General features: G+C 42.5%; 1 protein-coding gene across 2 annotated transcripts in view; it reads left to right on the top strand.

The window, feature by feature from the left end:
* The window catches only part of FAP (fibroblast activation protein alpha), a 257,755-nt gene that overhangs the window by 18,489 nt on the left and 226,673 nt on the right, over positions 1 to 12,593 (top strand). The window contains exons 2-3 of one of the 2 annotated variants that reach the window (XM_029605610.1): positions 5,233 to 5,340; positions 6,038 to 6,122. In XM_029605610.1, coding sequence (XP_029461470.1) covers positions 5,335 to 5,340; positions 6,038 to 6,122 — 91 coding nt within the window. In that variant the 5' untranslated portion in view covers positions 5,233 to 5,334. Of the gene's footprint in view, positions 1 to 5,171; positions 5,341 to 6,037; positions 6,123 to 12,593 lie in introns of those variants that run through there. The other variant, XM_029605611.1, reaches the window with a different exon arrangement.

Raw genomic sequence — 12,593 nt, 5'->3', positions numbered from 1 at the left:
CAAACAAGTAACAATTGAGCAATTCATTGCTCCAGCTTGTCTCAAAAAAGAAACATTTCAAGCAAAATGTTCCCATGCAGGACACTTTGCAGTAGAAACATTAAAAAGCTCCCATCAAGAATATTATTGGTCAACCATGTGTGAAGCTGGGTAAATAATGTGACAGGTGCACTTTCTCCAAAGATGTGCCACCAGACGAGAAAGCCGAGTTGCATCATATTGAAGCAAAGTATACACTAGAAGTACCTGCAATTGATTAGAAATTTTTAGAAATAAGTGTCACCAGAGTCGAAAATGTATTGATTATGACAGATTTGTTCCCAAGATTTACAATGGCTTTGCCAACAAGAGATCAGACTGCTTTGACAACTGCTAAGATTATCATGCAACAATGGATAGTACATTATGGCTGTCCAACAAGAATCCATTCAGACCAAGGATGAAATTTTGAGTCCACTGTCATAAAAGAATTATGTCAAATGTATGGCATTACTAAAAGCATAATCACCCCTTACTACCCAGAAGGAAATGCATAATGTGAGCGCTTCAACTGCACCATGCAAAACATGCTCTGAACATTAGAAAAAAGACAGTGATTAGACTACTTAGAGCTAGTTTTAGCATACAATAACCATACGCATAGCTCAATGGATTACACACTATTCTTTTTAATGTTTAGCCGTGATATAAAGTTGTTATATGATGTATAGATAAACACAAATGAAAGCAAAAATCCAGAATAAATAGATACCTGGATAGAAAATCAAGGACAATACCTGAAGGAAGTGTGCAGAATATCCTGAAATGAATCCTTGAAAAAGTTTAAAACTGGAAGAAAGGGGGAGGAGCAAGATGGCAGCATGAGTCTGGACATGGACTTAGCTGCTGTGCACTTTGTTTTTTTCTGTTTGCAATTTCTTTGTAAAAATGCCTTCCAAGTGCAAAGGAAGGTACAGATCTTTCCTAATGAAACCTCTTACCTCCCCTGGACAGTAGTCAAATAACTTCTTTCATGTCCCAGTAATTTGCCACAGATCACAGCAGGGACTACATCTGTGCCCATTTCACTTGAGAAGGATGTTTCCTCTCAGTCCCCTAGACCAACAGCTCCTGCTGGCCAAGATAAGCCACCTCCTAGATCAGCATCCGAGGTAGAGGGGGGCCTGGAGTGGATTTGGTGTCTCTGTGCAGCTCTCCATGATTGCTATCAAATAACCCCAGAAGATCTGTTCATGGATTGTTGTCTCAATTCCAGGATGTAAGTGAAAGCGCTAGATTGGTATCTTTGGGATTTGGCCTTGCTAATTCCATGCAACTAAGGAGTGAGGTCAATTGGGGTCAGTCCTTCTCTTTACCAATGAAGCTTGCAGTTGTGACTTTGGATTCCTTCTGGGAGCTTTTGATGGGATTTGGGAAGACTCTTAATAACTGTGTTACCAAGATAGACTTGCTTTCTTCTAATTTGGTGCCCTTGGTTTTGTAGCATGGCAAGCAATTAGTGGAGCATGGTAACAATAAACAGGTTATAGAAAAGAACATGTAAAGTATCAAAAAGCTTAAGTAATCAAGGAGAACATTGTGAAACTTTTAAAGCACAATAGAAACTTGGCTTTATTTTCCTTTCTGAGGCTGGATAGTAAGGGGTGAGGATGCCTGTAGAGGAAAGAGCAAAGACTTTTGGGATTGAGTTGGTGGGGGGCGATGACTGAAGTTTTGCCTTGGGCACCTAATACCCTTACACCGGCCCTGGTGATGAAGCTCATCCCACCATAGCCCAAAGGTAACAGGAGGCCATGTGTGTATATGTGTGTGAGTATCTGAGAGCCTGTGTGTTTGTGCATGTGTGTCTATGTGAGAACCTATGGGGCGGAATTTCAAAGGGTTACACGCGTAACCCCAAAAAGCTGCTCCTGTGCGCGCTGAGCCTATTTTGCATAGGCTCGGCGACGTGCGCAAGCCCCAGGACACACGTATGTCCCGGGGCTTGAAAAAGGGGGCGTGGGCAGGGTGAAGCGGTCCAGGGGTGGGGCAGGAGCCTCCAGGCACAGCAGCCATTTGCCACTGTGCCTGGGATCGCGGGTTGGCCATAGGCTGGCACGTGCAACCTATGCCTGCCCAGAGGAGGGCGCAACTTATAAGTTAAAGGTAAGGGGGGGGGGGTTTAGGGAGGGCTGGGGGGCAGGTTAGGGAGGGGAAGGTGGTGGGCGGAGGGAACGGAGGAAGGCTGCACGGCTTGGTGCGCGCAAGTTGCACAATTGTGCACCCCCTTGCGTGCGCCGACCATGGATTTTATAACATGTGCACGGAATAGTGATTTTTTGCTGAACTGGCTTCTGGTTTCCAGTTCAGTTTTTGTGTGCATGTGAGAGAGTGAGATAGAGAGGAAATGTTATTTGATGTGTCTGCTGTTTTGAAATATTTAATCGATGTTTAGGAAATTTTAAAATGATATATTGGGGGGGGGGGGGGGGGGGGGGGTTATCCACCCCAGGTGCCAAATACTCTAGGTACACTTCTGTTTGGCCTGCCATTTTTTCTTCACTTGGGGTGGTTGTAATTGAGCCACTGATGGCTTGAGAATTTTCTTTCTATTTGCAAATATTGAGTAAGGCAGCGAGCAGCAAAGTTACCCACTCAATATTTGAAAATAGAAAGAAAATTCTCAAGCCATCAGTGGCCCAATTACAACCACCCCAAGTCTAGTGAACATGGACCTTAACAGTGCCAAGACAGAATTTAATATCTTTCCCCGTAAATCTACCTCCCTCTTCCATCCTACCCTTTCTCTATTTCTGTCGATAACGAAGTCATCCCTCCAGTCCTCTCAAACTAATAACCTTGGCATCATCCTCAACGCCTCTCTCTTTCTACACATATATCCAAAACACTACTAAAATGTGTTATTTCTCTATAACATCAGCAAAATCCATCCTTTCCTTTCCAAACACACTATCAAAAACCTTATCCACACTCTCATCATCTCCTGCTTAGACTAATGTAAGCTCCTCCTCGCAGATCTGTCTTCAGTACAATCCATTCAACATTCAGCTGCACAACTTTTCTGCCAGTGTTTACTATATATTTATATAAATCTCTTCTCAAGACACTACATTGATTCCCATCACTATCCACCGCTGCATAAGGTTCAAGCTTTTTTTATTTTCCTACAAGTGCATTCACTCTGTAGCCCCTCATTATCTCTCCCTAAGAGGGCCAGTTTAACTATTTAAGAATCCTGGGCAAACTTTTGTGTAAAGGACCATTCTATTTTTTTGCTATATTGACCACCATCTTCCCTTTCCTCCCCGACCCCAGCACTCTCCTTCCCTCCCCCTGTTGATCTGATGCTGTTGGCCTGTTGCCCGCAGCTTTTCTCCTCTGTGCAGGCTGATGTGAGGACAGTCACACACTGCCGCCTCCTAAGAACATAAGAAATTGCCATGCTGGGTCAGACCAAGGGTCCATCAAGCCCAGCATCCTGTTTCCAACAGAGGCCAAACCAGACCACAAGAACCTGGCAATTACCCAAACACCAAGAAGATCCCATGCTTCTGATGCAATTAATAGCAGTGGCTATTCCCTAAGTAAACTTGATTAATAGCAGTTAATGGACTTCACCTCCAAGAACTTATCCAAACCTTTTTTGAACCCAGCTACACTAACTGCACTAACCACATCCTCTGGCAACAAATTCCAGAGCTTAATTTTGTGTTGAGTGAAAGAATTTTCTCCGATTAGTCTTAAATGTGCTACTTGCTAACTTCATGGAATGCCCCCTAGTCCTTCTATTATCCGAAAGTCTAAATAACTGATTCACATCTACTCATTCAAGACCTCTCATGATCTTTATGACCTCTATCATATCCCCCCTCAGCCGTCTCTTCTCCAAGCTGAACAGCCCTAACCTCTTCAGCCTTTCCTCATAGGGGAGCTATTCCATTCCCGTTATCATTTTGGTTGCCCTTCTCTGTACCTTCTCCATCACAACTATATCTTTTTTGAGAGGTGACCAGAATTGTACACAGTATTCCAGGTGCGGTCTCACCATGGAGTGATACAGAGGCATTATGACATTTTCTGTTTTATTAACTATTCCCTTCCTAATAATTCCTAACATTCTGTTTGCTGTCTTGAATGAGCAGTCAGTTCTACCGAGAAGGGGCTATCTCTTATGTGTGTCTGTGCAGCACTGCGTATAGATAATCTATAGAAATGATAAGGGCTATTTGTAAGAACCTTTCTAAATCAGGCCCTAATACTTTTGTCAATCATGCTCAAAAATGCATATTTACGCTTCCTTTTTTAGCCATTTGAGGGCTGATTACAGTTCCCTACATCTCTTCTTGGTGCTCCACCCAAACTTGGCCCTTAGGATTCATAATTAAAGAGGAACTACAACTAAACTGAGTTTGGTCTTTCATGTTCAGAACAGCTTGTTTGTGCTACCTCTTTAGCTCATTTGATGCTTGATTTCCTTCCTGAAGCTTTCCTCTAGGTCAGTGGTTCCCAACCCTGTCCTGGGGATCCCCCATGCAAATTTTCTCTTATGCATATTCATTGTGGATATCCTGAAAACCTGACGGACTGGTGGGTCCCAGGCCAGGGTTGGGAACCACTGCTCTAGGGGCTCTACTTTTCCAAAAAATGTGGCCCTTTTGGGAGGGACGGCTGGATAAGTAGAGTATGTGGGAGAATAGAGTGCCAGAAGACTGGTGGGCAGCATGGGGGGGGGGGAGAACTGGTGGCGGGTAGGTGAAGGACTGACAGTGGGACAGTTTTCTGTTTTTGTATGTATTAGGTCTGTAATGGCTATGTGTGTGCCACATTGTAATCTTCCTAGTTTTCTATATTTCCCCAAATTGTTAGGAGATAGACATAAATGTATAGCTACTTATACTTCCTTTTGCATCCCTAAGTAAGTTATTTAAAAAATGATTTGAATCTGTAGAGAACATGGAGAGTGCAAATAGATTTCAGAATAAAATGTGAAAAAGGGTCGCTGAAACACACTCCTCAGCTATCTGACCCAGACATTAAGATCCAAGGATGCTGTTGGTTATATTTTAAGCAGATGAAGAGAGTATAGAAACCTCAGAACTCCTGAGTCACCAGCAATTCAGTTCAGCTTCAAGAACGCCCTGAAAAATATGTTTCCAATTTCAGGCTTAAAACCTACAAAGTTTGCCAAAGTTTTCAACATAACTGGAGAAATATGCTCTGGGCTTGGCTTAGGACACTGCTGCATGAGCAGGCTGCTCCTCTTTTCCTGTAAACTGTTCTCATTGATTCGGAGACCAACACCTCAAGCTTCCTTGTCATCTGCCCACCCTAGAAATGAAGGTCAGTATACTCTAGTTAAAAGTAAAAGCTTTAAAACATGTAGCAATTTGTTTTAGAGCATTCTGTTGTCTGTCAGTTCAACCCCAGTCTGAAGTGCAGCATTCATTTCATAAGAAATTTAGTGACCAGACCATAGAAATTTGACTGCTTGTTAAACGAACCAGTACTGCCAAGAAAGTTTGAAATGCCTGGTAGGGATACTTACAAAAATATAAAATCATCTTTCTGTATATAGTTCCAAGGAAAGTCCCTATCTTAAGAAAATTTTTTTTTTTAAACAACGCATAATTAAGCAATGGAATTTGTTGCCAGAGGATGTGGTGAAAGCTATTAGTGTAGCTGCATTAGGTTTGGATAAGTTCCTGGAGGAAAAGTTCATTATCAATTAGTAAGGTAGAGTTGCAGCAATCCACTGCTTATTCTTGGGATAAGCAGCTTGGAATCTATCTAACCCTTGGGATCCTGGCAGGTACTGCTGACCTGTGTTGGAAACAGGATACTGGCCAGGATACTGGCAGGTTTTATGTTCTTCTATTCTGAAGAATCTACAGCAATGGTTTTGAGTTTACACATAGTAAACAAACAGCCATAGAATGTATAGTCAATGACTGAAGTAACTGAGTTCTTAAAAAAAAACAAAAAAAAAAACAAAAACTCAACAACCCATAAACGAATCTCTTTTTTTTATATTCCGCAGACTCCACAAAAGTTATTGCTTGGCGTGATTGCTGTAACTGTGATTTCAATATCTATAGCTTGTATTGTGCTGCTGGCAGCGACAGGTAAGCTCATTTAAGGCATTGATAATGGTAAATGTTTAAAAAGAAAACAACTCTAATAGTTCTAGTAATGCTGCTTTTATTTGATATAAAAAAGTCTTTTCTGTTTGTTTCATTTCATTGGCCCACTGTCAAGTCTGCTATAGCTTTATCACTTTGTAGGAATGTTGGCTTGGCATGAGAGCAGAGCACCAGTGCAGATTTAGAATTGTGGAAAATACTACTGTAATATGATATATGCATTATAGTCACAAATGAAGCATTAACTTTGCTCAATGACATTAATAATGTGTGCTGACAGGGCTGAGAATGTATATTTTTGCTTCATCCATCACTTTTGTATGCTTTCCTTTCCTAATCTTGAAGAAAGTTTATTAGCTATGTCAAGAGGCCTCTATGATAGTTAGGCTTTCTCAAAATGTTTAAATTTCACATGATGGGGGGGAGGTAGAGGTCAAGATGGCCTCTTTTGTCAGCTGTTTTGGAACTGATTGAATAGTGCTACAATAGTTTGAAGTCCTCTACCTCTTTGACTTTATCGACTTTTTATAATGGGATAGTACTTTGGTTTTTCACTTTCTTGTTAAATTATGATAAAGAAGAATACTTTTGTTCAGACAATCTGCTGCTGCAAACTCCTCCTCTAGAGGGTGCATGGTGGCAGTGGCTCTCCGATGCATCTTTGTTCTGGTAGTTGTCTCGGAGGATCAACTGGAAGAAGGCTGTTGAGCAATGGCAGAAGTTTCTGCTGGAGCTGTCGCTATCCTAGCTGTTAGCAATGAGCATGTGATGCCTGCACGCTAGGGTGGTGTATTAATAGCATTTAAAGGTTCCATGTCTGTTTATGCTGCTGAGGCACATCTGACAAACATTCAGTGTTACTTTGCGATTATAAACAGAGGCCATTAGAGAAGGAACAAAGAGAGGGAGTGACAACAGTTATTCTTTGACCTCTATATTTGGCTATTTGATTGTACATAGCATGTTTACTTCCATGAGTACTGAGATGCATCTCAGTACTCAGTTCATAGCAGTGCCAACAGTAGGGAAGCAGGGTGTCCTAGCCTAGAAACCACTATGCCTGCTAGGGTGTTTTCTGGAGTACAATGTGTGAAAGCATAACCTCTTGTAGTATGGCATGACTGCTGGGGATACAAGGCAGGAGATGCGGTGATAGAGCCTTTGTATGTAACAGATGGGGCTCCAATGGACCAGGGTGGAACGGGGAAGTGAGATTGTGAGGCTATGCCAGCAACGCATGGGTTTGTGATTGAGCTAGGACTCCACACAGCCAGCGGCAGCCCAGAGACACACAACAGTTTGCCAGAAGGAGAAGCAGAGGGAACCTCGGAAGAAAAAGTGAAAATGAAGAAGCAGTACTAAGGCGGAGAAAGGGCATCCAAGAGAGGGGAAAGGTAATGCAGCTTTAAGAAAGCCTTCTTGGGATGTGTAGTCCCATGGAGTCTTAGTTGATGGGGCTAATCAGGGTGTGATTTAGAAGGAAAGAAAAACAACCTAGAAGTGTTCCCATGGTGGCTCAGTTGGTAAGTGCTGTGCAGTGCCATACAGAAGATTCCTAGTTCATGCCCTAGTTTGTATCTTCCGTTCCATGGATTGGTTGGTGCTGCGGATAATGCAGAGGCTGTGTTTACTACTACTTAGTGGGGACATGGCCCTTTATGTTAGAGATGCCATAGGATAAAAGTCCTGTAGGAAACTAAATGTTCTGAAGAATCTTTGTGTGATTTGTTTCTACATTTATATTCCACTACTTCTAAAAATAAGTCCAATATTGACAAACATAAAACTCTGTAAAATAAAGCATACAATTCAATTAAACCCCATAGACCTGGCCAAAATGAACAGATGGATGATAAAATGCTAACAGAAATTAGGGATGCTAACACATTTGGCAACAAAATAATAGTGGTAGATTTCAATTATCCCAATACTGACTGGGCAAATGGCACAACAGGACATGCTAGAGAGGTAAAGTTTCTAGATGAAATAAATGACTGCTTCTTGGAGCAGCTGGTCCGGGAACCAATGAGAGGGGAAGCCATTTTAGAGTTAAGTTTTAGTGGAACACAGGATTTGATACAAGAGATAATGGTAGTGGGGTCAAGTGGCTACAGTGATCATAATGCAAACAAATTTCAGTTAATGACGGGAAAAAGGACATTAAGTAAATCTACCTTTCTAGCATTTAACTTTCAACAGGGACACTTTGATAAAATGAGGAACATGGTTAGGGGAGAGATCCGAGGCCTGAAGTAGATGGTGTTTCCTTCCCCAGAGAAAATGGCTGGGGATCAAGAGAGAGTGGAGAAGAAAGGGTTTCCTAAATGAGGAATGCCCCCAAGAAGAATTGGAGTGTGGAAGATGCCAGGGAAGTCCTTAGCACTGGTGGAGAAAAGGGCATAGGAAGGCAATAGAGAAATTAGAAATATAACTCCCTGCATGCAATTGAGTAAAACCAGGAATGGATCAATCTGTTCTTAAAATATGGAGCCAGTTGGCAGCCCTAGGTCTGGCCTAGGCCTCAGTGCTAGGCCAAACTTGGTTCTAGGTCCTGGTGCTGGGCCCAGGCAGCTTTTTGGCTGGGAAGGTACAGCCAGGGCCACAGGAGGCCCTTTTTTTTAAAATGCCAGAAATACAAACAAAATATCCAAATACTTTGGTGTATTTAAGAGGCTATTTTTTATTTGTTCCATTTGAAACAAACAGAAAATAGCCTCATTGATTGCATATTCCTAAATGCACAGCTGACATTTTGAATAGATTGTAGTGGCGAAAGATATTTCATTGGTAGACCTGTGAGGAGCAGGTTACAGTTGACTAAGGTGATGAGAGAATGTATAAGAGCTCTGGTAGTATATTCAGAAAGCAGGTCTCCCACAGCTCTCTCACAGATCCCCTGGCAAGCCATCTCTCTTCACTGCAATCTGTCCTAAATTCAGCTGCGTGACTTTTCTTTCTCCAAAGTCGCTAAGCTAACATAACCCCTCTTCTGAAGTTACTACATTAGTTCGCTATCTGCTCCCAAATACAGTTCAAGCTCCTTTTTCTCACCTACAAATGCTTTCACTCTGCAGCACTTCACTACCTCTCCTCCCTTATCTCTCTCTATTCCCCTCCTCATGCACTCCGGTCGTCGGATAAGCCATTCCTATCCGTGCTCTTCTCCTCTACTGCCAATTCCAGATTCTGTTCTTTCCACCTGGCTGCGCCGTGTGCTTGGAATAGTCTTCCTGAACTGGTGCATCACGCTCCCCCTTTTGCCATGTTTAAATCCCATCTAAAGACCCACCTTTTTGAAACCGCTTTTCAATCCTATGCCTGATTGTCACCTTTTAGTCTTGACAAACTTTTTTTTTCTTTTAACCAAATCTCTTGTCCTGTATGTTTGTCTTATTAGATTGTAAGTTCTATTGAGCAGGGACTGTCTTTTTGTATGTTTGTACAGTGCTGCATATGTCGTGTAAGTGCTATAGAAATATTAAGTAGTGGTAGTAGTAGAAAGATATGGATTTTATTGATATAATAGAGAAAGAATTGATACATTTTAGTAGTATTCTGGATGAGTCTAGAGTAGGAAAGAGAGCAAAAAGATGATTCCAAAATTGCAGCATTAAGGGAATAGAAGGATGACTGTGTTTTCCACAGAAATAGAGAAAGGGGAAAGAGGGGAATATGTTTTGGGGGAAAGAGGTTCTTTCTTAATCATGTTGAGTTTATGATGGCAGTGGGACATCCAGTTAGCAATATCAGACAAGCAGGCTGATATTATGTATTCCTGATGAAATTTCTGCTGTAGAGTGGTAAATTTTGGAGTCATCAGCATAAAGATGGTATTGAAGTAGAGGAGGACCCATTAGAAGACATACTAAAAGTGTGATAAGAGAACACCCCCAGAGTTCTGAAGGAACTAAAAAATGAAATTTCAGACCTATTAGTAAAAATTTGTAACCTATCATTAAAATCATCCATTGTACCTGAAGACTGGGGGATAGCTAATGTAACCCCAATATTTAAAAAGGGCTCCAGGGGCGATCCGGGAAACTACAGACCGGTTAGCCTGACTTCAGTGCTAGGAAAAATAGTGGAAAGTGTTCTAAACATCAAAGTCACAGAACATAGAGAAAGACATGGTTTAATGGAACAAAGTCAGCATGGCTTTACCCAGGGCAAGTCTTGCCTCACAAATCTGCTTCACTTTTTTGAAGGAGTTAATAAACATGTGGATAAAGGTGAACCGGTAGATGTAGTGTACTTGGATTTTCAGAAGGCGTTTGACAAAGTTCCTCATGAGAGGCTTCTAGGAAAAGTAAAAAGTCATGGGATAGGTGGCGATGTCCTTTCGTGGATTGCAAACTGGCTAAAAGACAGGAAACAGAGAGTAGGATTAAATGGACAATTTTCTCAGTGGAAGGGAGTGGTCAGTGGAATGCCTCAGGGATCTGTATTGGGACCCTTACTTTTAAATATATTTATAAATGATCTGGAAAGACATACGAGTGAGATAATCAAATTTGCAGATGACACAAAATTGTTCAGAGTAGTTAAATCACAAGCGGCTGTGCGCGCATGTTATAAAATTGGGCTTAGATTTGTGCGCACCGGGTTGCACGCACAAATCTACGCCCGCGCATAGCTACTTAAATCTGGCCCTAACATTTTTTTCCAGAGGGAAAAATCCCTTGGTATTTTCCCCAACAGTAAACATATAGAAACATAGAAATGACGGCAGAAGAAGACCAAACGGCCCATCAAGTCTGCCCAGCAAGCTACGCACTTTATCCATTTTTTTTTCCCTTTTTCTCTCTCCCACCTGTTACTATTGGCTTCCAGTACCCTCCAGCCCTAATTCCCCTCCACCCAATTTAGAGAGCAGCTCTGTATCTGCATCCAAGTGACATCCAGCTCAATTAGGGGTAGCAATCGATGTAACAAGCAGGCCACCCCCTTGCCCCATACTCTTACCCACCCCTGTTTTTATTTTTTTGTTTTGTTGTATTTATTTATTTTTTTTTGGAAATAGCAGCCCTCCATCCTTCCGCTCCGTGAAGGTGGAACACCAACTACTGGCCACTGGCATCCCGCTTCGTGAATGCCTCTGTGGCTACTGCCGCTCCATGCAGTGTTTGAATGCCGCTGTGGCTACTGCCGCTCCGTGCAGTGTTTGAATGCCTCCACTTTATTCACGCCCTCTAGACTTGATGGATCCACAGTGTTTATCCCACGCCCCTTTGAAGTCGTTCACAGTTTTAGACTTCACCACTTCCTCCGGAAGGGCATTCCAGGCATCCACCACCCTTTCCGTGAAGAAATACTTCCTGACATTGGTTCTTAGTCTTCCTCCTTACCACTGGGAAAAATACCCTGGAAGTAAAGGGCCCCCCAAAAAAGCATGATGGAGGCCCTGGGACTGTGAAGCCACCATGGCTTAAAGGAGCCACTCAGCCCTGAGCAACCCCCTGAAATTTAAGAAAAAAACCTAGGATTCTCTATAGGGCCCCTGGCCTGTCCAATTTCATTGCCCCTGGCAGCAGCCTTAGTAAGAAAAATTATAAGAATTTTTTTTTAAGATCCTAGTCAGGCCCCAGCCCCAGCTCCTCCCCATCAAGTACAACTTTTGGCCCCAGGAAGCTGGAGCCCCATCCTAGCCGGCCACTCCCCAGAGCTTACAATTTTAGCTCTGATGGTGTAGGAGGGGACCCAGACCTCTCCCCCTAAGCTCTGGGCCTGGCAGTGGCCATTTTTCAAAATGGTACCAGCTGGCTAGACATCCTTTGCCCTATCACATGATGGGGCGGCTAGCACCATTTTGACAAATAGATGCTGCCAGGCCCACAGCGCACTCTACGCTTATGGCCAGGGACACAAGAACACTTAGACTCAGTAGAAAGTATAATTTCTTTTTATTAATCAGTATAAGTATTCTCGGGAGATGCTGGGTAATGGATGCCCTTTGTCTGACAAACTGACCAGCATCTCACTGTATACAGGAAGTGACCCTTCTTTTATAGATAACATTCAATACTGGAAAAGGATAGAAGGTTCTAGAGATTTGCATGACTGCCCAAAGGATCATTTACATAAGTTGTAATGTCAACTGCATGATAAGATCGTCCCTAACTACCCCTGATTAGTTTCCCCAGGAGGTGTAGCCCATTTACCATGGCTTGATAGTCCTTTGTTCTGTTAAAATCTTACTGGTCAAGATAATTAACACGTCTGTAGCTGTGTTGATACAAACTCCTGAGAATAGTGCCTGAAGCTCCCCGTTGGTTTCTTCTTTGTGACCCTATGAATAGGCATCACCATTCTAGTGCCAGCTTGTCTGCCTTTATAGATATCCAGGGACATTCTGCAAGTCATTCTCAGAAAGTCACTTAGTTTATTCAGCCCAGGCAGGCTAGAGAAAAGCAGAGGCTTCTGGGGATTTCCTTCTCCATGTTGGTTTTCTGTTCA

The sequence above is a fragment of the Rhinatrema bivittatum genome, chromosome 6, assembly GCF_901001135.1.
Source record: "Rhinatrema bivittatum chromosome 6, aRhiBiv1.1, whole genome shotgun sequence".
Classification (NCBI taxonomy): Eukaryota; Metazoa; Chordata; class Amphibia; order Gymnophiona; family Rhinatrematidae; genus Rhinatrema; species Rhinatrema bivittatum.
This window is presented reverse-complemented; position numbering and strand designations above follow the sequence as displayed.